The sequence below is a fragment of the Embiotoca jacksoni genome, unplaced genomic scaffold (assembly GCF_022577435.1).
Source record: "Embiotoca jacksoni isolate LCO1_2020_lvr unplaced genomic scaffold, fEmbJac1.0.p SCAF_15, whole genome shotgun sequence".
Taxonomy (NCBI): Eukaryota; Metazoa; Chordata; class Actinopteri; family Embiotocidae; genus Embiotoca; species Embiotoca jacksoni.
The window spans coordinates 626,255-650,499 of NW_027185285.1; the positions used below are offsets into that span (position 1 = coordinate 626,255).

The following is a 24,245-nucleotide window of genomic DNA, read 5'->3' on the forward strand; positions in this document are numbered from 1 at the left end:
TTTGAGATGAACCGTGCCACAAATTAAGTAGAGCAGTAGGTGATGGCCCTTTACCTGTCCTTGGCCCAAAACACTGCCAGTTATTTTTAGATTGAAAGATGCTGTGCAAACATGCATAGCTCCCTTTATGCAGACTGCCCTTCTTGTGTATTTATTAAATTAGAAACAGTTTGTGCAGAAAAGAACAACTTTTTGCTTCTTTTCAGATACCAGGAGCAATATTTGTTTTCCGATTGTGCAGTCGCTCAGCCTGATATGATGCAAAAGTAACCCAATACCAAAATTAGAAGCAGTATTTAAACACAAATGCAATATTAAAGTATGTTGGACTTGGTTGTGTAAAACAGGGAAGTTTTGCAGTGCATCTTTTAGACAGAAAGTGAGTCAACCGAGCAGCTGCCCCATCAGCCGATACTCTGGATAGCTGGCAAATGTTTGGCAGTCGTTTCTGCTGATAACGTTTGTAACATTTATACTTCACCAGATACTTGTGCAAGAAGCTGAAAAGATACCAGACAGATGTTGCCATCCAGTCTGTGATGGTGTTAGAAAATGCAACATTTGGAGCGTGGTGAAGGGGGTATGCATGCGCTGAAGGCAATTCTATACCACTGGATAGGAAGTTATTTTGAGATTAGTAAACCCCACCAGTTAAGTTTTATCTCCAGCAGTGAGTGATGGGTGCCTTCTGCTGGTTTACCAAGTCAACTACAAGTGCAAGCTGTGAGAAAACAGCCATGTGCAGACACACGGTCCTACTTATCAACCAAGGCATTAACATGACTGAACAGACGGCAAATTGTTGGAGCAAAGCAAGTTCTCTTTTATTAAGTGTACAAAACAAGTGCAAAAATAGTGATTCATAAGAGCTACACAAAGTAGGACTTGCCCTTCAAAAATTACAGTCACAGAGGATACAAATCGAAATGCAACCGACGAAGTGCGTTTCAAAGAGGATAAAAGGGAACAAGGGTGCAGTCTTGTGTAGTAGAAAAGATTGCAAAGCATGGACTTGGATTCACAGCGTTTGATAAGCAATAAGTGCAAGCGGCTGAAACAAACGCCAAACTCATCAGCATTCTCCCTTTCAAACTATGCACAGTGCAAAGATTTTACAAGGAAGGATCTCTATAAATGACATTCATTCTAATACACTTAATCAAATAGATAACTTTGGCCCATACGTTATTGTCACAATTACTTCCTAGGCTGCGCAAACACACACGCAAAGAAAAGACAGCTAATCTTAACTTACATCTAAACCGAAGTTAACACCAGACGAGTTCTGTTGAAGTGGCAGGGCTACTTTTAGCAGGTCAGAAATGTGTTAATATGTCGATACCATTAACCAGGGATGCATGCAATGAAAGTACCTAGTTTAGAACATCTGAATGTTTGAGAAATACTGATGTATAGAGGAGGAAATCTAAGTTTTCGATAACTGTGGAGGAGGCTATACTATGTCAAACTGCAGCTAACGAGACCTCAGCAGATAGCCAGGTGTTGAAACTCTGGCTGCTGATATGCAAAACAAAATACTGAACCATGCTGACGACAACAACAACAAGCCTAACTGGATTAAAGGCATCTTGGGTTGTGGTGCAAATGAACAGTAAAAGGCACACAGCTTGTGGATTTAGGGTGGCTATAACTGAAACCCTAAACGCAGCACAAACACACAAACCTTGCACAGAGTAAGCCTAAGTTTTAACCCGCCAGTCATCCCGGACCACACATCCTCCGCGTTGGCCATTTACAGTATGGTGCACTTTGGCTTCTTTTTCTTCTCGGGTTCCTTTTTGGCCACCTCGAGCTCTCTGGGCCCGTAGAAGCTGGAGAAGCAGGCCGGGGCACAAATGGGCTCTCTGAGGCTCAGCAGCCACCTCCCTTCGCCGTAGTAGGTCAGTGAGCCGAGCTCCATCTCCTCCACCAGCTCCCCCTGCTGGCCTTCCTGCTGCAGGGCCAGGATTTCCAGCAGATCGAGACCCGTCTGAACCGGCTCGACACCCTCCGCGCAGCCCAGAGTGAGATGGGCGCGGCTGCCCAGAGGCAGGGAGGCAGCTGCGGGGACCGCAGACTCTGGCTGCTTTTCGGAATCAGCTGGCCACAGCAGAAGCTGCTCCTCGGTGAGGGACACTCTGGCACCAACAGTGCGAGGAGTGACAAAGAGCGCACTCAGCGACAGCTCGAAAGCAGAACCATAGAGCTCTCTAACAGCCTAGAGAGGAGAAGAAGAAGAAAAAAAAAAAAAAAAACACAAAATTAACTTTTTAATCCAATTAAACATCACACTGATTTAGCAATGCAAAAAAAAAAAAATAACAAAAGAAGACATCTATCAGATTTTTTGTTAGTTACAGAACATGTACAAAAAAAAAAAAGAGCTATAACCAAACAATTAAATGGTTTCTTACGGGATTTTGTGCATACTCTTTGCAACCCTCAGCTTTTCCATAGTTGCAGAACTTTGTAGTGCAATGAAGGGCTCCTTTGGCTTCAAAGTACTGCTCCAGGTCCACCTCCTTCTCAGCTTTTCCTGTGACTGTACAAAAACAAGGCAAGGTCAGTTTAGTCACAGCAGAAGATTCTAATCTGCTGGAAGACTTAATATATCTCAAAGTGCAATCACTGAGCCGTCTTTACATACACTCACAGTCAAGTGAGTGTTTCTTGAATGCCTCCAAGGTGTCCAGCGTTTTCAGGAAATCCATGGACGTGCACCTGACCTTGTCCTGGACGGAGGACAGAAGGAACCAGCCAAAGAAAAGGGGAAGGGACATTTCCTCAAGTGAGCACTTCATGGCCTCCAGTTGGACCACCTCCAGTCCTCGTCTGGTCTTCTTGCTCAGCTGCGCTACATCTCTGCTCCATTCAGTTTGCGGCTCCAAGAAGAGGGCGACAAGATGGTGTTGCTCGGCAATCTGCCCCAGGCGGGCCAGACGATCCTGGGTGTGGCTGGTGTCATCCACCACGATCAGCACAGAGGACGAGGTTCCGTCGCTGCAGCGGGCCACCACAGCCTCGTCCAGAGCCTTGTACCCGTCCGCACAGGAGTCTGGATTCTCCGGTTTGATGCCGTGGTCATCAGCGCAGATGACGGTGCAGTGGTCTTTGTAGGCGTCAGCTATGGCACGCGCCAAGAAGCTTTTCCCGCTTCCTGGAAGGCCTCTGAGGACAATGAGGGTGCGAGAGATTAGCAGAGCATCTTTGGTCTGCTCCCGTTCAAAGAGGGCAAAAGACAAGGAGCCAGACGCAGGGGCTGGATCCTCTTCCTTCTGGAGCTCGTCATCAGATTTAACAACTTCCCCTGCTGCCGCCTCTGCTCCCTTCAGAGTATCAGATTCAGATTTAACTTCCTTCTCATCCTCTGCGGGTTTCACATTTCCAGTCTCAGCTGATGCCTCTTCCTTTGAAGTTGCTGTTTCGGTTGGCATTTCTGAGGAATCTGCAGTCCCTACTGCTTTCTCTATTGGTTCTACTTCTGCCACTTTAGGCATAGCGCCATCACCGCTTTCTTTGGAAACTTCTGCTTCCCCAGTAGCCATAGTGGTTCCTCTCTCGGTCTCCACCTGCTCTGACACTTTATCTTCTTGACTGGGTGGCTGTTTATCGACTGGCTGCAGCGTCACTGTTGATTCAGGTGATGTTTGCTCTTTTAGTTGAGCTTCTGTGACCGATTCTGCCAATTTCTCTGGCTCTGGTTCAGGGGTGCTCTCTGCCAGGCGCGCCTGCAAAGGTTCTGGGTCATTCTCTGGCACAGCCTGCTGTTTAGCGTTTTCTGGTTCTGTGTTTAAAGCTGCAACTGGGTCAGAGATCTTTTCAGATGACTCATCTGGTTCTGGTGTTGCCTCTGCACTGGGCATTGACTCCGTGTCTGATTTTTCCTTGGGAAGGCTGTTCTCAGCCTTCGTTTCCTTTTTGTCCTCAGGCAACGTAGCGTTTTCTATCACAATCAACTCTTCTGTTTCTTTCAAGGTTATGCCTTCGGTTTCGTGGCCATTCACTGCCTGCTCCTCGGCAGCTGCTGGCTTCTCAGGCTCTGTGGGTTCCTCTGGTGTCTCCAGTTTTGACGCAACCTCTTTTTCCATTCCAGTCTTTTGCTGTGGCGCCTCTGACGCGTCCAAAACCTCACCACTCATTTTGGGATCCATGTCTGGTTTTGAAGTCCAACTTTATGCACCAGCATGTACCTTAAATACACAATTACAAGAAAGAAATTGTTTAACGAGACCAGAAAGGACCGAGTTTGCAGTCTGAAGATAGGAAAAATCCAATCTTTTAAATGAAATATGACTGAAATGGATTTAGATAGATAGGGTTACTTTTAGGGATTGACAAAATAGTATTAATCATAAAATAAGTTCCCTAACCAGACCCATTTTAAAATAGATAGGTGTGCAAGTGAACAGTCAGTGTGTAAAAAGTTAAACCGTCTACTTTCTTTGTTTGAACTAAAAATCTGTTAATACATGTTTGCTGTTACATCAGACTAGTTTTTTTTTTCCCAGACCATATGTTCTTATAAAAAAAGGCCAAAATCCAACAGTTCTGAGGATTGCGGTCATAATTTCTCAAAACAGGAAGTTACTCAATATCGATGATTTGAGAAAGAGGACGGAGGAGTCTTCTTTCAATTAATGATACAGTTTTTCCAAGATATTTTGCTGCAAAAAGAGGTGGATAAAATATCTGAACACAATGGCCCTACAACTGCCAATAGATTTAGTGTTCATGTTTATTGAGTAAGGGTGTTTCAAAGCTCTGAGCACATGGAAGAGGGGGAAAAAAAAATATTGCCACCGCCCTCCTTATTTAAATTGCATTCGCTTAATCTGTTAAGAACCTAAAAACCCAAAGCGATACGGAGACACGTAGGCATGTCTGTAAAAACACTGTTTTCAAACCTTTCGCGGACACATTCAGTGCGCCGAAGCTCGCCAGCAAACAGACAAAGGGTAGCATCGTGGAAAAGTGGGATTACTTCATAGTGCAGCGACCTCCACCGTGTGGCAGGTTATTTTGCAAATTGTCAGTTTACGATTGGTTACCAAACGCTGGATTTCGGAGATGTGTGAAACCACATGGCGTCATGAGGCAGAAGAGGAAGCTTATACAAGACCAAAAAACAAAACAAAAAAAAAAACAACAAGCCTAAGTAACAACAAAGACAAAGTGCCTCATGTTAATCCCCGTTTTCCAGCCAAACACTGCACAGTAAACGAAACCGAAGGAGGGCAAAAAAAAAAAAAAAAAAACTGGGCAGCATGCACACTTGGAGAGGAGTTAATCTTGCAGCAGCATTAAATGGCCGTGGTTTCCCTTTTGTTTCAGGCGAGTTTGAACTGAATACACCGAGTAAGACTATGATCCTTTTTTTTTTTTTTTTTTTTTTTTTTTTTTTGCGAGGAAGTGTCAAAAGGCCGCGTCCAAGTGAGGTCCAATGTTATTTTAGACAAAGACAATCGACAGATTACCTTTAACTGAATGCACACCGTGGCCACGCAGACGGGGAGTGGCGTGCACCAAACATTAGCACGCCACACGGAAAAACACTTTATCCTGCCAGTCAAATCAGTTAAACGCGGCCGTAACATCTGTGCACCTCGTCTAAACAAGTTCAACAAGCAAGGTGTAAACAAGCCACGGCGTGTTACTGGAGCTCCTCACTTTAGGGGCAATCCGTGTAAAAAAAAAAAAAAAAAACAACAAAAACAAATGATGCACGGGTTGTTTTGGTTTTTTTTCCGGGCAAATTGTTTGAATGTCCGCTTACCAGTTAACGCTGCAGTGAAAGCTGGTGGTGCCGCTGACCACGCGTTTCTCTCCGGGTACAATGACAAGGCAAGTCCTGGGCACAGACACGCATCCGCTAGTCTCTTCAAGGGAGAAAAAAAAAAAAAAAAACGAAAAAAAAAAAAAAAAAAGACCCCACTCCCGGGAACGCGCAACTGGGCGGGGCCACGGACACGCCCCTGACGACCGGAAGGACGCCGCTGGAGACACATTTTTATTTTGTGTACCGTGCACAATTTATTTTTGTGAGATATTGGATGATTTGAACATTTATTGAAATTAAACCATGTGAGAAGTTTAGAGGAAGAAAAAAAAAAAATCACTATTTGTTGGCGCTGTTAACAACTGTGACCCCCAATTACATGCAGCTTTTTGTTTATTTGTCAGAAACCAACCAGGTTGGTAACCGCACTTTTTTTTTTTTATCTTCAACAATGTGTCGTAATCAAAAGCTTGCTATATTATTCATTGTGTCCGAATCTTTATCTGAAAGGGTACTAAAACTGAGATAAACATAGTGGGGTACACAGTGCAATATTTCCCACTGAAATGTAGTTGTGTGGAAGAATAAAGTAGCATTTATTAAAAAAAAATACTCATATAAAGTACAAATACCTTAATTTATTTTACCTAAGTACACCACACCTGCCCTGCCACCGCATGCAAATTCTGAAAGTCTCCATTTTGTATTTCATTAAAGTTTTTTTTCTCATCATTTCAGTTCAAATTTACTGCGAAGCACATCTGAATGAATAAAATAAACTTACGCCTTGATCCGTTTTAAAATACTTTTTGCACGTGTATACACAGACATCAGTGTACATCTGTGCATGTATCACACATGTAAATCTTAAACCAGTGTAAACCACAATCTCTTGATACGTGATACCTCTGCTATCCAAAGGTAGGCCTCACTGATGCAAAATAACTTAACTAGTTTGCATACACGCAAGGAAAAATAACAGTGACCTTATCGCAAGTCTCGTGAATTGAGGAACATAACCAAACTTTAATGAAACTCTTATACAAACAGGGGTGCTGTTAACAGAGCAACATGGCCACACACTGGAGTTAAACTGCGTCACAAACTGATGAGTTGGAACCTTGCAGGAAGAAGTCATCTCTATGTAAATGACACCTTGTACGACTGCAGACAGATGTGATAGAGTTGCAACACGGGGAACTTCCTACCAGCAAGTAATACTCTATTTGTGGAACTTTGAAGTTTGCAAAGAGAAAAGATACTTCATGGTCGGTAGGCTGCATTGTTGGTGCCAGAGGGAAATAAAATGCACCTGTATTTTGCGTGTCAAATTACACATTTCTAGAGTATTTCAGTTTTTCATGGAGGTATTACAGAACAAAAAGGCAATCTCAACAAAGACATTTGGACTGAAATTGAAAATAATAACAAGAATGAAAATAATAGCGTTTGTATTTTCAGAGACAAAACTATAACATCAATCAGCTTTAGTGAGAAAGACTCATTAAAATGCAACACAAAGAAAAGAATATTGAGTGTTTCCCTTGGTAACGTCTGGTGGAGGATGAACGCCAGAAAATAAACTCTTAAGAAATTCCCTATTTCAACATTTTATTTAATCAAAGAACAGTATAACTTTGGACAATTAACTATTGTCTCTAATACTGTGAAACCTTTGCCTCCAGTATGACCTTCACAGTTTGATGATATCGGAGTACCTACCTGTTACTGGTTTATAATTGTACTTCATTTAAGTGTTAAACATTTGAGGGCTACTACACAAGAACTGTCTTTTTCTCATGCTGCACTCCGATCCACAAGTCTTGATCGAAGACATCCTCATTGTGGCAGGTGTTCCTTTGCTTCATCAAGAGCCTGAAAGCAAAAATAATAAATGCCAGAGTTTGACGATGTCCTTAAAACGGAACTAAAGAGAAAACCAGCAGAGGGAGGAAGATGACAACGCAGAGGGAACCTGCTGAATGGCATTCGTGGCCGAGTCTTCCTCTTGATGCTTGGCATGAGTCAACGCTGTCTCAAAGTGGGAGACACAGGATTCAATGTTTCCAAGCCTGTCTGATATAAAAGAGTGGGGAAATTACTGTTAAAGATTAGGTCACTAATTTATACAATAACAACAGTTTTGCAGCACTAAATAGTTGCAAAAGTTAAATATTGAGCTTGCAAGTGTTTAAATAGTACAAACTAAATAAAAAAAAAAATAATAATTACATTCCGATTGTGCTACCAAAAGATGCACATTTATCTGCCATGTCTCCTGAGTAATTTCATCCGCCGCAGCAACTGAACGGACACCGAAGTCTCGGGCTTCTTTGTGGCGATTGAGCTCCATGTAACAACGACCGATCTCATAAAACAACCAGGTTTTCTCCTTAGCACCATGTGCGAAGGGAATCTTCTTTTCCCAGCTGAATTGCAAATGAAGAGAGAGAAGAGACTGAAATAAATATGACATCACAAATACACATCTTGATGCAAAACGATGCTGACTAAGTCAGTGGTATGCCTTGCAAACAAACAAAGAAACAATTATTTCATGTTCTGTTGACAAGTGCAGGTGATATTTCGTCATTTACTTACAACTGAATGGCCCGTGCAAACTGTCCAGTTTGAGCGTAGACTCTGCCAATGTTTTCCAGAGCCCTGGACGTTGCTTCTGGGAGTTTGCTGTTGGTAAGAAAGACTCGTGATTATCTAGTTATAATATAATTTCACTACAATTGTGCAATTTCTTTAAACTCTCACCAGTGTATAGCCAACTCCAGGTCTTTCTGATGATGCTCTAATGCTTTGTCCGTGTCTTCCAGGTCAACCAAAGCACTTCCGATGCAACTGTGGAGTCTGCCCAAAGCCTCTTTCTTATTAGGAGCCTCTGTCTCTGACCAGCTCTTCACTACCTTCATGACTTCTTTAGCCTTCTTGAGACTCCCGTTTGCATTTCCACATGTCAACTCTATAAGACGGCGAACATAAAGTGAGCATTTTCAAACTGAGAAGAAAACCACAAAGCTACACGTTCGGCCGGGAGTCTGTCTTACCCTCATCTATTTCGTCGAAGCTCTTCAGCAGAAACTGAGCCGGTTCACAGGGTCCACTGTGACGGGGCTTGCTGCCTTTTCGTTGCTTACCCTTCCCTTCTTGTGCATAGACAGTTAAATTGTCAATGCCAGCAAGGCAGCTCTGAAAGACATCCTGCACTCGTTCCCCATCCATCGTCCAGCTTTTTACCAAGTCTGCAGATCATTGCATAGCAGCTTTAAATATTAGTTCATTAAGACTGAAAAAAACATAAACGTAGCTGGGTTTTAATTGAACAGCAAGGTTTAGAGAAGTGGATCGTAGGTTTTGCAGCCACGGTGTACCGACACTGAGGCCAAATAAAAGGTGCCATAAAAACCAAAGCGTCATCAGATGAGGGTAAATGAATAAAATATTACCTTCATCTTTCATCAGGTCTTCTAGAAATTTCTTGTCATTGTAAAACTCTCCCAGCAGTTGTTTTTTTGTCTTCTCATCCCTGGGGATATTCTTAGCGGTCGGCTGTTTTCTCTCCTTCGTCAGATCATGAATAACAGCAATGGGCGATGTCCCCTTCACCATTCACAAAGAATAATATTGGGCATCAGTAGCGAGGCTGGGCGAAACACTGCATATAGAAAACTGTAAAGTCTATAGTTATAGTTAGAGAAGTAAATCTTTGAGTCTTTGATAAATATACCATTCACACGCAAAGGACTTGACTCTGGGTCTATGGTGTCTCTCGGTGTACTAACACACAACACAACCATGTTCAGGAGAGATACAAGCATATGAACAGACTTGTCCTGACCACAACTCAGCTGACAAGCTAAAAAAAAAAAAAAGGGGAAAGACTCACATCCTCATCTTTTTTGAAGAATGGCAGGTCTCCTTTAATCTCCAGTTTTACAGAAGAAGGGCCTGTAAGATGGCAGAGAAGAACACAAGTCTCAGACTTTAGGCGAGAGGCTGATTTTACGAGACAATACATATGATTACACATCACTTACTGCCAATGGCCTTTTCTATAGCCTCCTGTGCTTTCTGGATACCCAGCCGGATCTCTTCTCTTTGTGGACGCAACTTTTGCCCTCTGTGGTAAAACACCAGCGCAAATTCAAATTCTCCCATACGGTATAAAGCCTCAGCCTTCTGGTACAATCCCTTAAAAAAAATAAAATAATAATAATCACGATAAAAATGAATGCTTGTATAAATTTCTCCACATTTACAGCAGGCACCGACTTTAAACACTCACCTCGTAAAATGCCTTGTCACCTTTAAGAGAGGATTCGGCATCTTTCAATGCCTTCTCATATTGCCCCGTCATCATGTAACATTTGCATCGATCAATGAAACAGTTCTTGTCGGTAGGGTTCAAAGCCAGTGCCTAAACGAAGACCAAAAAGCAGGTAATTTAAAAAAACATTTTTTTTTTTTTTTAGACATTTAAAAGTTAGGCCAACGCCAACCAGCTCACTGGAGACTCACCGCAGTGAAGGCGTCTACGGCCTTTTTGTACTTCTTTTTCTGGTAATGCCAGCTCCCTTCGGCCTTTAAAGTTGCGAGCGCGCTCTTTGACTTTTCAGCTTTGAGGTCTCCTTCTGTGTTTGACATTTTTAGCCACTTCAAAATATTTTATTTACAGCGAGCTTACGGTAAATTTGAGCCAACAAAATTTTCAGAGAACACCGTCCACCGTACCGGTATCCTAGCAACCACCACGGCAAACTGGAAGCCGCTTTCTTCCTCACCCAAGTGGGAACACAGCGCCCTCTTCCGTCCGCTCGCTGCAGCACCACAAACCGCCACCCTCGTTATGAACACATTTACTGTTGAAAATACCGTGGTTGCGAAATACTATTGATATTGAATGACCTATAAATGCTGACACCATTCAACTAAATTACAAGAAATAAAAACAATTTAGGGGAAACCCAGAGGAGGCCACGTTTATTGACACAATTGGTACTTTCCAAGGGTAAAGAGAGGATGGTTTCACCGTAAAGGGCAAAAACAATGAGAGCAAAGATAAGGACACTCTTCTTTTCTTCATTAAGAGCACCAACGCACTCATCAGGAATTAACTGATCATTACCCTGTTTTAACCATCATACAATGTCTGCTTTTCTTGGACAATAGCAAACAAATATCACATTTTATATGATAATTGTTATACTATTATGCTTGGTTGCGTTGCATAAAATTAGACAGCTTGCATCACGGTCAAGTAACACATACAGCATGATAAATTTTAGCATAATGTTTCATGCAGACATTGGAAAACAATAGTTTTTTTTTTGTCAAAGATATGCTTGTAATGGTTGCTTCTTTCAAAAAAGAGAAGAGCTGCTTCATCTTACACCTATGCTTCAATCAGACAGCAAATTTACAATAAATATACATATGAAAATAAAAAAAAAAAAAATGGAAAAAATAATCAACTATCATCACAAATCAACACTTTACATTCCAGTAAAATGTACAATGCAGCAATCTGTGAATGGCAACATCAAACATAAAACCTGTAACAACAAAAGGGAGGGGGACTTTTCTGGCAACAAAGCCAGCACAGCTGTCTCCGCTGCCATCTTTCTAGTGTGCTTCAGCTGTACTGTATGTGTAGGTCTGGGCTCCGGCTGTCATTCATTTAAAAAAATGACAGAGTTCTCCCATAGGCTTATGACAAGGAGGCAGTTTCAGTGCGAATTCGTAGCAGCCAACTGTCTGTCTGACAGATTCTTCAAAAGGGGGAGGTGCCGCTTGCTCTGTGATTTTCTTCAGAAATCACAGAGCAAGTTATTCACGTTCATGCAAAAAAAATAACCTGTCAGCAGTAAGTTGAGATGAGCAGGATAATAACTTGCTCAATGCGCAGTTGCAGCTCGAGAGTTTCCCCAGGATGGCACTTCCTGAATGGATCCCAAAAAGCTCTGATACAATAGCTGCACACTCTTTCCTATCTGAAAAATCCACAGAATATTTGGACCAGTGTTGCTAGCCATTACTGACTTTCAAGTTTGTTTCATTCTGGAAGGAAGAAAACTAAAAATCCAAAACCAGTAACGCTATCAACTCTATCTGAGCAATATTGGTGTCCTTTGCTATACGGGTGTTAAATCGTTTGCTGCATGTGGTCATAGGGTTGCATTCATTCAGTCAATGGCATAGACAAGAATCTGACGTGATCAGTCAGTCATTAAATACGGATGGTGGGTCGAGGGGTTGACATTGTTGAAAAGTCCTGATGTAGTAGCTGTTTAGGTAGACGAATCCGATGATTAACCAAACTGGAAGAAGAAATTTCCTGGTCCAGACGCTAGAAAAAAAACCAACATAAATCAAGTCAGTAACTAAAATACATTTTCTGGATTTTCATAGTGAGTGTCATTCTAAACGGTGGGAAGAGGATCAGATTTTCACAGCTGCTCTTACAGAATTTAAACAGAACATGAAATACCTTCGAAACTGAAACCCCCCGGACCTCCGAAGAACGCCTTGAAAATATTGTTGGCATCAAAATCTAGTAGAGACAAAATACAAGTAAGAATCTACATCATCACAAAGAACTTCGCAGCCAGGTTGATCTTTCTCATGCACCTCATCATTAAAACTGTGTGCACCTTCGACGCTTCCCACCACAACCTATGCTTACCACGGTGCTCACCTCCCATGTTCATGCCGTCATCCTCGAGATCCTGTCCGCTGTCATAGCGAGATTTCTTCTTTGGGTCTGACAGCACGCTGAAAGCCTCACCCACCTCCTTAAACTTCTTCTCCTCTTCCTTCTGCAGCTCGGGACTGGCCCCGCTGTGACGGTCTAAAGGAAAAGATTTAAACGACGGAGAAAAAGTCATGAGCTGCGCACGAGTATTATGTTTGTTAATAAGATGTTCAACATCACAACGGGCGTTTTATGATTAGAGGAAATCGAGCACCTGGGTGATGTAAAAGTGCCCGTTTGCGGTAAGCCTTCTTGATCTCTTCCTCTGTGGCGTGTTTATCCACCCCGAGCACTTTGTAGTAATCTTTCCGCTTGCTTTTCTTCAACTCCAGCTGGGCATTTTTCAGGAGGTGCTTGTGTTCTAGGGCATAGAGCAAAAAAAGTAATTGTATTTCAGAAGCTCACGCTAACACAATGCAACGTAGGAATGTAATAACTGTCACAGGTTGCTGGATGATAGCAGAGTAAAAGCAGCGTAAGGTGGAAATATCTGCAGTGAAACCTACGCTCAACCCCAACAGAGCAGTGTGGTTCTCACCTTTTGTCTTCTCTGTCTGGTAAACCTTCTCATAGTCCCGCACTGCCTCTTCATACTGCTCTGTGTCCATGTAGCTGCAGCACAAGTCTGTTATTATTTCTTTGAACAGTAACGTGGAGAAAACGATGATGATTCTGTCTACTTTCTAACCATGTTGGAAAACGTAGTACAATACAAGTTAGTGTCTCTGCCGACAACCATGTCAGAATTCGTCGACATACCACTGTGCTCTCCTTAAATAGGCTTTGATGTAGGTCTCATCCAGTTTAATGGCCTTCGTGCAGTCTTCGATGGCCTGTTCTAGTTTCTTCAGCTTTCAAAGAAAAATAGAAAGTGTGACCAGGAGAGGCAACGAGAGCGAGAGAGCGAGAGAGCGGAGAAGACATATCGACCTAGTTTTGCTGATGTGACAGAATAAAGTACAACATGGCAAAGATTCAGAAAAACTTCAAGAACCACAATAATTTAACAAAAGACTGTTTTTGTGCTCTGTTGCTCACACTGATTTATTGAATGTTATATACTTCTGGGTTCATTCAGTGTTTCAATGCTTTTTGCTGCGCAGATATTTTGTAAGGCATTTTACAATCTGACAAAGCAGCTCTTTGTAATGTTTTACTTATACTCTGTCAAACCTGTTACGCTCTCTGGTTATCAGCAAATAGCCACAAACTGTGATGACATTCAACTTTTGCTCAGTAATTAAATATGTTTCTAACTATTTGCAATGACTCGGAATATAACCTGTTGTGACAGCAATACAAAAACCCAAATTAAGAGTGTGCTATTTTTTTCTGAGTGTTATGGTGTCCGTTGTGTATGAAATCTTACAGTTCACACTTGTGATTAAAAACAACCAGGGGTATGTGTCCTTGGCATGTGACTCACCTTAGATCCAACAGTGGCTCTATTACAGTACAGCTTGGCATTAGTCTTGATGTTATTGGGGTCTATTGTTAGTGCCTCGGAGTACAACTCATAGGCAGGCTCAAAGTTTCCCTCCTTAAAGGCCTTGTTTCCTTCTTCCTTCTTGGCTTTTAGTGCTTTGGCATTCTGGTGAAGACAATACAAACGGCAGCTTTAAAAGCTACTCTGAGCTACTTTAGTAGCAAACTCAATCAGCAGACTCAAAATGGGTAAATGAAAACCACATTTTCTGAGGTCATTTCCTCTGCTAACTTCTCTTCGGCTATTTTTTCTAAAGTAAATCACAACTAATCTTTTTATTTGATTTATAAACATCATATACAGAATTACTCACTCTGCATGCAAGCCGAGCCTTATCATGGTCAGGAGCCATACGCAGGGCCTGGACAAAGAACTGGACGGCCTTATCAATGCAGTCCTCATAGTACAGACAAAGCCCACGCACGTACAGGGCGTCCGCATTCGTGGAGTCCATTCGCAGAATATCACTGGATGGAAACAGATCATTAGTATCAGTATTAAATCTGCAATAAAAAGGGAAAATTCCATTCAATTTATGACATCTTGTGTCATCTTTAAGGTGAAAACTAGAGTACACTGTAGAATCTGATGAGACACAGAGCCCTCCGGATACAGTCGTGAAGCAACCGATAGTAAGTGTGGTAAAATAATGGAAGGAGAGCGACAGCCAAAGTTGTTATTTGCTAGGTTGTAAAGCAGCTTTATATTGTGAGAATGACTCACTGTCTCCACCTCTCCGACCACACAGTTTCTGCAGGCACACGCCAGAGAATCTTCATTTTCAAGGCATATTAACAAGGTGACGTGATGAAATTTCACTGTTTTCCCATTTCTACAGACCTCTGTGAAACACAAATGTTTTTTGTTGTATCTGACTGATAAAACACGTGACTGAGCAGAGCTGATGTTGCACACCTCAGCGGCCTTTTCTTTTCTTTCGGTCCGACCTCATTGCAATAAATTCCAATAATCTCAAATAAATAAGTGAACTTGTTATGAAATATACCTTCTTACCTGGCTACGGACTGAGCCTCGGGGTATCGTCCCAGCAGGGCTAAGCACTCTGCCTTCAGTATCTTGAACCTGTGACAAGCTGCGGCAGACTCCAAGGCACGGTCCATGCAAAAGACAACCTAAAGACAACCACAGTATATATATACAGTTCATGTTGCTTTACATGCAGTTATTAGCAACATTTACTGCATTACAAAATGAGAAATATAACTGAAACTGCGCAGTAGCTCACCATCCTGAAGTCTCTTTTCTCAAATCCAATCTCTGCCATTCGCTCATATTCAAGGATGGATTCTGCATTCTTCAGCTGCCAAAGGAATTTGTGGTATTCAGTGACAGAGGAAAAACTAATAGACTACTTCTTTGTTTAAAATCTACCGGCCTCATATCTGTGCCATGCTCAGTGTTTGTAAATTCAGGTCATTGTGAGCAGCAGCTGTCCAGGACATAACCGTAAACCTGTCTTCTGGTTTTCTAATTGAGAATTAACAGCAGCTCCAGTTGTGATCTCCTCTTAAACCTCTCAGTATCTGACTTTTGCCCTTTATTGACAGTAGCTTGGCCAAAGCTCATTTAACTGTGGATAATCATGTCCAAGCTGTCAGATCGGGTTCAGATCTCTAAACCTAAGGTCAGCTCACCTCCTGCTGGGCCTGGCTGTTTTCTGGCTCCAGCTCCAGAACCTTCTGGAAACAGCGGCTGGCAGCCATGGCATTGCCAAGTGACAGGTGGCACTTGCCCTCTCGCAGATGGCCCTGTGGGTACAAGATTTATAGTTCACAGCCTCAAGTGATAATGTCCCTCAATTCACAAGCTTGTTAAAAACTTAGGATAGCCCTAATTTACTGTTTTGGTTACGTGACACATCCATTTAATCTTTTAACTTCAACGGGTGTGTGCTGCTGCTTATGTACTGAAGAGCCCCATGTTACTATAGACAAAAACGTGCACAAGCACAAAACTGGTGACTCCTACAGGCTGTACAGTGTCTTAAACTACAAACGAAGCTGAGTGAAAACCAATTAAGGCTCCATTTAAGTTCAACAGCAAATGTTGTTGTCTCATCTCTCGCTGAGAATATTTAACAATGGAGGACAACAATAGAAGAAAAATGCTCCTTTTTAATAGAATCAAACGGCTTGTTTCACCCAACCCACCTTCATGAAGGAGTTGTCTAGTCTTACTGCTTGCTGGGAATCCTCTAGGGCCTCTCTGTACCGGCACAACATCATTAGCGTGGCCGCACGGTTTCCATAGTAACTTGCATTCTTTGGACACATATCTGTGGAAGAAAAAGTTATTGATATCCTATTGAGGATGTACAGAATTTCAATGTGCAATTGTCACCCAAACCAGGAACCATCCCAGTGACTTGTTAACAGGAAACATGATCTGAATAATTTGGGAATAATTACCGATGGCCTTGGTGTAGTAATTGTACGCTTCCGCATAGTCCTTGTTGACGTAAAAGGCATTGCCTTGCTCTTTGAAGCCCTCCGCTTCTCTGTTTAAAGTGGGAAGAAAAAAAAAACCAAGTCAAATGTAGATTCAGGAGGCAAGTCTGAGGGGAGTTAAAGGGGGGGGGGGGAGAGAGGACGGCATATAAGTGATACGTGGTTGGTCGGCAGATTACAGGTTGTGAGGTATGAGTTTCTTGTCTTTTTTAATTTTTTATACATATTTCGAAGTGTGAGGCTATTAAGTAACAACACATCCATAATTGAAAGCCTGTAAAAGATTGCGGATGAGTGTGCATCAGAAAGTTAAACACGACAACGAGCCAAACCATCTGGGCACAAGTGTCTATTCAAAGCATACACGTTGCTATTTTGTGCAGCTGGCAGGGAGAGCAGAGCCAGGAACATATGACACCATGCTGTGGGCCACTGCCATGACTTTTTTTTTTTTTTTTGGGGAGGCCTTTCATGTTTTACATCACGACCACAGAGAGACTGAATGTGTCATTAACTAGTGAGCCACCGACTGCCATTCTGAGATTATTGCAACGATGTGGAAGCAAAAAAAAAAAACCCTGTCAGCTTTTACACTCGACGAACAACGGCAGATTTACAGACATTAACGGCGTTGTCTGACCGCAGCCCAGAAAAATCCAGCACAAGGGCTCGCCGAGCTGCGGAGGACAGCCGAGAGCCAGACGCTTTTTTTTTTTTTTTTTTTTTTTTCCCGTGGCCAAATTTTAGCGAAACAGTTAGCTTTCATAATGCGACATGAAAAAATCGGCATGGCAGCGACTCGCGGTGACACGTGTCGACAGGACGCTTCGTTATATGTACATTTCTGCAGCTGTCAACAAAAGCTTTCATCTCTCGCACCTTTCTAATTCTTCGTCGCTGAGCAGATCCATGTCAGGGTCCATGTTCACGGCATCACAGCTCTCCGTCGCCATTTTGCCGTCAATGAGGAGGGGGGCGGGGCCACATGCTGCAGTCCGTTACGTACACATGTAAACAGGAAGTAGTCCGTCGAGGTAAAGGAAGACGGTTGGCTTGCGAGCAAAAAAAAATATTTTTTTTATTTTTTTTTTATTACAATAGCTATTACATAACGACAAAACACAGAGCCAGTATCAGCTTATTGTGTTTTAAAGAGAAGATTTAATCGGATTCGTCAGTTTTAAGGTAATATTTGCAACTTGCTTGCGCGATATCGTGGCTCTGTAGCTTTCCGAAAGCTAATGCTAAGCTAACGCTTCGCGTCACAAAACCCTTCAAAGTCATTCGTTATTGTTAATGCCTTCACGTGACTTACTTGTTATGTTGTCGCAAGTGACCTATTTATTCATGAGTTAGTTCACGTGTATAAACAAACGCGGTGCGTTTTACACCCGACAGTAAGATTGACTCCGCAGCTTTCAACGTGTGCGTCTCGTCTTGTCCCGTAAACAGACTTTCTGACCGGAGTGAGACGTCGTCATGGGTAAAAGCTGCAAAGTGGTGGTGTGTGGTCAGGGTGCAGTCGGAAAAACGGCTGTATTGGAACAATTATTGTATGCCAATCATGTCGCAGGTATGTTTCTGACCGTCATTATATTACTGTATTATTTGAATGAGTCCAAATCACACTTTTGAACTTTTGCTGAGAGTTCAGAGGCACATCAGTTTGGGGGGCGAAGCAGAGCAAGTTTATATGCTTTGTAGTTGATGACATATTTAAAGTGGTTAGTTTGATTGTTGCTAATTGACTGCAACACGTTAATATTTTATAGCTGTTCGGATGTCCCGAACCCTTGTAATCACTAAGTCATTATTTGAGAATAGCTACTGAATAAGCAAGTATACTATTTTAATCACAGTACATAATCAACTTGCTCATTAAAATGGAAACCAGAGAGCTATAAAACTTTATAAATTTCTTGTTCTAACGACTTGGTTTTTTATAGAACTGGATGTCATCAAGTTTTACAAATTCAGTGGAAACTCCCACAGGAGTTTGTCAAAATGCTCAACGTGCTTTCAGTCAGGCACCTCTGGGAGCCGCTATTTCTTTCCACTGTGCACAGCTGATGACATAAGCAACAACGGGGGGGGGGGGGGGCTGATGAGCAGCTCCTGATAAAACTTTAGGGGAAAAAAAACACTGTGTCTCTGTATTTTCAAATTTGGTGGATTCATATTATATATTCATAATACATAAGCAGTTGTCTTAACACCTGTGCAGAATATCACACTGTATGTGCCTGTCTTTGTTCATCCAACATTAGGTTCAGAGCCCATGGAGACCCTGGAGGATATTTACATCGGCTCCATAGAAACTGACCGTGGCACACGAGAGCAAGTGCGCTTCTATGACACCCGCGGACTCCGGGACGGGATGGAGTTTCCCCGACATTACTACTCTTTTGCTGATGGCTTTGTACTAGTCTACAGCATTGACAGTAAAGAGTCCTTTAAGCGAATGGAGGCCCTGAAGAAGGACATTGATCGTCACAGAGACAAGAAGGAGGTAAGCACCGAGTACGGTTGTTTTTAGAGTCAGGTTTCATGAGTACTCAGAGAGATGCCAGGCTTTTATAAATTCATGACAATGGCTTTAAAGTTTTTTGTGCCTGACAGGACTCAGGCATCTCAAAGGTAGCAAGTCAGCTCTGCAGACATTGATTCATCTTCCTTGTGCACTGGGATGAGATCTATGAATTATTAATTAGGATGTGGTTTCCTCCTAACTTTATTTACCTCCCATCAGACAACCTGTAGTGAAGCACAGTTTTAGTCTTCAATATGAGCTATGCTTGAGACTTCACTGATGTGGAACTAACCTGATAACCCTGATCTATCATTTATATTTTATATTTTTTACTGTTATTTTTATTGCTTTCCTGTGTCTATAAATGCTGCTGTAGCGAAAAAAATTCCCTTTGGGGATTAATAAAGTAACTATCCATCCATCCATCCATCCATCCATCTCTCCATCTATCTATCTACAGGTGACCATTGTTGTGTTGGGTAACAAGCTGGACAAGCAGGATGAGAGGAGAATTGACTCTAACATGGCCCAGAACTGGGCGAAGAATGAGAAGGTGCGTCTTTGGGAGGTCTCAGTGGTGGACCGGCGTACACTCATCGAACCCTTCGTCTACCTGGCCAGCAAAATGACGCAGCCACAGAGCAAGTCCACGTTCCCGCTCAGCCGCAACAAGAACAAGGGCAGTGGTTCTACAGACAGCTAAAAGACCAAACAGTGCTGCCTGGATCAGGGAGGAGGAAAATGGGAGGTATGTGAAAGGGAACCTGGTTTTACTAGAAAATCAATTTTGATATGATGAGGGATTGAGGTAATAAGAGTTTTGAGAATGCGGAGAAGGGACCGTGAGAGAAAAGGCAGGATGATTGTATGGATATTTATGTACAGTGAGCATCTATACTTGATGTTCTAGTGAAATACTACTGTAATTATGACAGAGTAAATCCTTATCTTTGTTTTTTGATCAATATCAGCTATAACATGAAAGAATCCCTCATATTTTTGTCATTCCTATTTTACCGGGTTGAATTATGATCAAACTATTTCACTTATAAGATCAGCAGTTATGTTTGGACCATAGACTGTGTGCTTTGGGTCTACTTATTGTAATTCAACTACTGACAATCAACATTTTCATCTGAGTTTATACTAAGAGAGTTTAAAGATGTCTCATGGTGGTCACTGCTTAGATAAATCAGGACGTTGCACATATGCACACCGGCTTTTATTTGATGTACCTGTACAGTAAATGTGCACAGGGACTGAATCAGAAATGGTAGCCGTTTCAAATGTTACCTAATAACTGCATCACACAAATGCTGAATTTCATATATTGTAAAGGGAACGATGGCTGAAGGAGGTTTAGATAGATTATTTGTGATGTACAGTAACTGTGCCGTTTGTCGATGTGGAGATTCGTTACACTACACGTTTGTTGCTGAGATTCACTGTTTAATGTTGTACAGTGAGTGATTGACATTCCTTACCACGTACAGCCTTCTGTGCAGGCTTTTGGACTCTTGACATGAAAGGTAGATATTTCTGCAGGCTCAGGTGACACTTTTTCTGGTTGTGCCGCATTAAAAACATACATTCAAATGCTGTATCATTAACGACATGACTGTGATAATCAGTTACAGTCACTGTTAAAGTTGGTATAGTTTTACTGAGGTGCGGTAAAACCTGTAGCTGATCACTGAACTGTTCATTCAGGGTGCAACATGAGGTCAATATATGAGCAGCTTTTGAAGTTTGTTTCATTGTAAAGGGAAAATGCTTTGATATTGTCTTGAAAATTCACGTTGCTTGTGCCACAATGTTGACACTGTGTATCATATATGCAACACTCTTTTGTGAATATCGAGCTTTCATGTATACATATCCTGAAACTGCTCACTTTCTATTTGTTTGCATGTTTGTGAACAAATTAAAGCCTTTTCTGTGCCTAACCAGAATTTGTGGTTGTGCTAAATCATTCAGTCCCATTGCATCACGGACAGGAAGCACACGTCCCTTCAGAGTTGATGAGGAGGGATTTGGTGAAATCTCTCCGAGACTTGTAACTTCAAATATAAAAGGTCAAAAATGAATTCCAGTTCAGACTGGTAAGATAAAGCCAACCTAATTCCAGTAGATATCTCCGATATTCCAGTTAAACTATGTGGATGTTCTCATGTTGTTAAAAAGATCTACTGTCCCTCAGTGTCATTTGACTGGTCTGTAACTAATCTGTGGTAAGACATGCTTTACAAAATAAACTGATTAAGTGATGCAAATAATACACCACTGAAAGAAATTGTACTGTCTGGTAGTGTATGAAGCTCAAACATGGACTATAAATCATTTTAAAAACAGGCGAAAGTCTAAATCATTAAACGGGTTTTTTGATTTTCTTTTTCCTAATAACGACGTCTATCGACAGGTTCAATTCTTAGTATGCTGTGTCTGCCTCCATTCAAACACAAAAGTTCTTCATTAATACAATAAGGTTACTACAAAATAACCAGACTAATAATAAGTACTAGATATTAATATTAAAGACGACCTATTGATATTTCCCGTCTGTGACGCTGGATAAAATTGACTTGGGTGGATTTCAACTCATCAGTGTCCACTGCCCTCAAGTGGTCGCAGTGGGAAACTGCAACACCGCAGAGGCAGACAAATATTACCATAAAGTAGGTATTCATTGAATGTCTGTGTATTGGAATACAAGGTCACACCACAGCAATTCATACTATCTGATCAATTTAAAGGCCTACAGATTAAACAGTGATGCTAACAATGAATATCCCGTTAACAACCTCCAAAGTATAATATTTACTTTATCTACAATATGAATTGTATGAATTTGTTTTACAGCAATAATCACAGTATTTACAGCAATAATTGCATAATAATAAATTGTATAATAATAAATAGTCAACAGTTCTCTCTTCTCAAATATTGTCACTGTAGTTTTTCCTTCAGGTAGATGTGAAGGCCGCCAGTTGACACACACATAACTATATGTTTTGGCACACTTGTTTGATGGTCCTGGTTTTTCTTCATTCAACTTATCAAACTCTCGTGCAATTATTTTTCCCACGGCACAGAAAATGTTGACACCCAAACGGGGCTTGTAGATTGCAGTGAAGGCACTGAATTGGATGAGGTATCAGGTACAGGTGTTAATAGTCTAAATGATTTCAGATGTAGCCATGGAGTCCCTTTGCTGAGTGTTGTGCGTTTCATCTAAAAAAAAGAAAAAAACAAACAGATTAGCTCCCATAATAATTCAAGACTAGGTGGTTAAGCAAACATAAACATCGTGTTAATGGATTTTTACATACCTATCAATTATAGAACATTGAATACATTGACATAATTTATTTTATACGGATAGGGAATTATATAATTAATTATATGTAGTTTTAGGATTCATTTGTAAGTAAGGTGGGACTGGTGAATTTCTGGGTGCGAGTGTGACGTGTAAATAGTCACGTGGGGAGGTGTGTGTGTAGTACTGTAATTTGTTTTACAGCAATACTCCCAATACTGTAATTTGTTTTACAACTTTTTTTTTCACAAATTTGTTACCATGTGTGTAGGAGAAGACTTTTGATGCCAACAAAATGCAAGTTTGGACCCAAATGTACGACAATAAGGGGAACTGAGGCAAACAGAGAACTTTACTCACACAAAATTGTTGACTTAACAAAGGCCTGGAGGGTGAACACAAGACTGAGGGAAAAGTAGAAATGAGGTCCAGACAGGGTCCAAAGATGAAAATAAATCTCTGGCTCTGAGACACTTATGATGTAGATGAGCTCATTGGCAGAGAGGCTGCAGGTAGGCAGACTGTGCAATGGGGAACAGGTGATGTGGGCGTGGCCTACAGTCTATGGGTGTTGCAGACAGGAGACTGGGCAGAGAGAGAGAGAGAAACTGGGGACCTCTGGTGGGTGGAGAGAGTGACACAGGGAATAAACTGAATGAGTGAAAGGCAAAGAGACCATAATCACGGTGTATTCATAATGATCTGTGCATTGCAGGTTTAAAGATTTTTCATTGCACAGTTTCTACAAAGCCAAGAAAATGCGTTAAGAAATGCGCTAAGGAGGTACGGGGACATTAATAAGTCTGACATTATATTATGCATCAATATAATGAACCAATCATATAGGAATGTCAGTGAAAACAATGCCAGACAGACAAGGTCAGGGACGTTTCTGCAGAGGAAATGATCTGCTGGTTCCACCAGGCATGTTGACTGGAAAGGTTAATGCAAGATAATGAGAAAACCTCAAGTGGAACATTTATGAAATTATGTGACACTCACCTTAGTTTCCCCAGAGGGTGCTATCATGTACCATCTCATTTCGATCATGTTCTTTTTAATGACTAGAATCGAGACAGTGCAGTGATGTTGCTTCACTCAAAATGGTCCAGTGATTGTTTCATGCATTTGGATGATGACAGCGCATGGTGGTGTTCATTTTATGTCTCTACGTTCAAACAGGGAAGGAAATTCTAAGATGTCGACATACTTTCCTGTGTAATGGCTCCATGGCTGTATTGACCTACATAGATAAACAGAAAAAGAACAAAACTGTGTACACGGTGAAAGGCGTTACTGGCCTGCATGATTTACGAATGATCTTTCTCCTTTTGACAACACAAACAAAACCAGAGAAATTCTTGTGTTGCCATCATAACACTTTTACTGTTGCATGACAGTGTGTCTCACGACTGCAGCTGAGCACCCTGCTTTCTTAGGGGTCGATGAAATAGATAACATTTTGTACACCCTTTTTTTTTTTTTTTTTTTTTTTTGTGAAGAGAAAAAAAACAACTTTTAAAGCTGCTGCACTGACCCTCTTTTCACAGTCACCATCACGAAGCATCATATTAACAAAACAATTCCACACAGCAGTGAACACAAAGTTTAAATGGCAGTGCCCTTTATTCTCTACGCTATCGGGTTTTTTTTTTTCCTCGCTGGAAATATCAGCTGCCCTTAAGCCATCAGCTATGTCAAATGTTAGTTGTCATGCTGACTGCCCACGAATATCTGAAGCAGAACATTTGTCCTGAAAGCACAGGGTGATTTCATCTTAATAAGACGAGCTTAAGGTGTTCTGAACCGAGCAAGAACGGGATCTTGGTTATTTCTTGTCTTTTGTGTTTTGTGCATTCAGGGAGTATGTTTGACACCTCTGATGAACACTTGGGGACGTGTTGAC

At 41.6% G+C, this 24,245-nt stretch overlaps 4 protein-coding genes across 6 annotated transcripts; 1 reads left to right on the forward strand and 3 right to left on the reverse strand.

Annotated features, from left to right (window-relative positions):
* Positions 1 to 799: 799 nt before the first annotated feature.
* On the reverse strand, positions 800 to 5,890 carry cnp (2',3'-cyclic nucleotide 3' phosphodiesterase). Its single transcript, XM_069148646.1, has 4 exons — positions 5,774 to 5,890; positions 2,654 to 4,190; positions 2,415 to 2,542; positions 800 to 2,218 (listed from the first exon to the last, which is right to left on the reverse strand). Exons 2-4 carry the CDS (start codon positions 4,149 to 4,151, stop codon positions 1,754 to 1,756), a joined length of 2,091 nt encoding a protein of 696 aa, XP_069004747.1. The 5' UTR covers positions 4,152 to 4,190; positions 5,774 to 5,890; the 3' UTR covers positions 800 to 1,753.
* An 890-nt stretch (positions 5,891 to 6,780) lies between these two features.
* Positions 6,781 to 10,507, reverse strand: odad4 (outer dynein arm docking complex subunit 4). Of its 2 annotated transcripts, XM_069148484.1 has the most exons (11): positions 10,307 to 10,507; positions 10,074 to 10,205; positions 9,826 to 9,979; positions 9,675 to 9,736; positions 9,235 to 9,388; positions 8,836 to 9,030; positions 8,543 to 8,750; positions 8,378 to 8,464; positions 8,009 to 8,205; positions 7,752 to 7,852; positions 6,781 to 7,651 (listed from the first exon to the last, which is right to left on the reverse strand). In XM_069148484.1, the coding sequence occupies exons 1-11, from the start codon at positions 10,430 to 10,432 to the stop codon at positions 7,616 to 7,618; spliced, it is 1,452 nt and encodes a 483-aa protein (XP_069004585.1). In that variant the 5' UTR covers positions 10,433 to 10,507; the 3' UTR covers positions 6,781 to 7,615. The 2 variants fall into 2 exon arrangements, with proteins under 2 accessions (XP_069004585.1, XP_069004584.1); XM_069148483.1 differs by having other exon boundaries at positions 6,781 to 7,852.
* A 233-nt stretch (positions 10,508 to 10,740) lies between these two features.
* dnajc7 (DnaJ (Hsp40) homolog, subfamily C, member 7) lies at positions 10,741 to 17,539 on the reverse strand. 2 transcript variants are annotated; one of them, XM_069148647.1, is made up of 14 exons: positions 17,373 to 17,539; positions 16,455 to 16,543; positions 16,197 to 16,321; positions 15,681 to 15,794; positions 15,272 to 15,346; positions 15,040 to 15,158; positions 14,339 to 14,492; positions 13,966 to 14,130; positions 13,299 to 13,390; positions 13,078 to 13,151; positions 12,754 to 12,900; positions 12,471 to 12,635; positions 12,276 to 12,338; positions 10,741 to 12,134 (listed from the first exon to the last, which is right to left on the reverse strand). In XM_069148647.1, exons 1-14 carry the CDS (start codon positions 17,444 to 17,446, stop codon positions 12,097 to 12,099), a joined length of 1,494 nt encoding a protein of 497 aa, XP_069004748.1. In that variant the 5' UTR covers positions 17,447 to 17,539; the 3' UTR covers positions 10,741 to 12,096. The 2 variants fall into 2 exon arrangements, with proteins under 2 accessions (XP_069004748.1, XP_069004749.1); XM_069148648.1 differs by having other exon boundaries at positions 12,483 to 12,635; positions 17,373 to 17,459.
* An 11-nt stretch (positions 17,540 to 17,550) lies between these two features.
* nkiras2 (NFKB inhibitor interacting Ras-like 2) lies at positions 17,551 to 20,975 on the forward strand. Its single transcript, XM_069148649.1, has 4 exons — positions 17,551 to 17,678; positions 17,946 to 18,066; positions 18,761 to 19,002; positions 19,484 to 20,975. Exons 2-4 carry the CDS (start codon positions 17,973 to 17,975, stop codon positions 19,724 to 19,726), a joined length of 579 nt encoding a protein of 192 aa, XP_069004750.1. The 5' UTR covers positions 17,551 to 17,678; positions 17,946 to 17,972; the 3' UTR covers positions 19,727 to 20,975.
* Positions 20,976 to 24,245: the final 3,270 nt, after the last annotated feature.

Excerpts from the sequence above, each read along its gene's own strand:
- cnp (XM_069148646.1), bottom strand. The coding sequence starts at position 4,151 with ATGGATCCCAAAATGAGTGGTGAGGTTTTGGACGCGTCAGAGGCGCCA. Across the intron at positions 2,543-2,653 it reads CAAGAAACACTCACTTGACT|TCACAGGAAAAGCTGAGAAG; the intron begins GTGAGTGTATGT and ends GTTTTTGTACAG. Across the intron at positions 2,219-2,414 it reads AAGAGTATGCACAAAATCCC|GCTGTTAGAGAGCTCTATGG; the intron begins GTAAGAAACCAT and ends TCTCCTCTCTAG.
- odad4 (XM_069148483.1), bottom strand. The coding sequence starts at position 10,432 with ATGTCAAACACAGAAGGAGACCTCAAAGCTGAAAAGTCAAAGAGCGCG. Across the intron at positions 9,737-9,825 it reads TATAGAAAAGGCCATTGGCA|GCCCTTCTTCTGTAAAACTG; the intron begins GTAAGTGATGTG and ends GCCATCTTACAG. Across the intron at positions 8,206-8,377 it reads TTTGCACGGGCCATTCAGTT|CTGGGAAAAGAAGATTCCCT; the intron begins GTAAGTAAATGA and ends TTTGCAATTCAG.
- dnajc7 (XM_069148647.1), bottom strand. The coding sequence starts at position 17,446 with ATGGCGACGGAGAGCTGTGATGCCGTGAACATGGACCCTGACATGGAT. Across the intron at positions 14,131-14,338 it reads AGGCTCGGCTTGCATGCAGA|AATGCCAAAGCACTAAAAGC; the intron begins GTGAGTAATTCT and ends TGTCTTCACCAG. Across the intron at positions 12,339-12,470 it reads CATGGGAGGTGAGCACCGTG|ATTTTGATGCCAACAATATT; the intron begins GTAAGCATAGGT and ends TGTCTCTACTAG.
- nkiras2 (XM_069148649.1), top strand. The coding sequence starts at position 17,973 with ATGGGTAAAAGCTGCAAAGTGGTGGTGTGTGGTCAGGGTGCAGTCGGA. Across the intron at positions 18,067-18,760 it reads GTATGCCAATCATGTCGCAG|GTTCAGAGCCCATGGAGACC; the intron begins GTATGTTTCTGA and ends ATCCAACATTAG. Across the intron at positions 19,003-19,483 it reads GTCACAGAGACAAGAAGGAG|GTGACCATTGTTGTGTTGGG; the intron begins GTAAGCACCGAG and ends ATCTATCTACAG.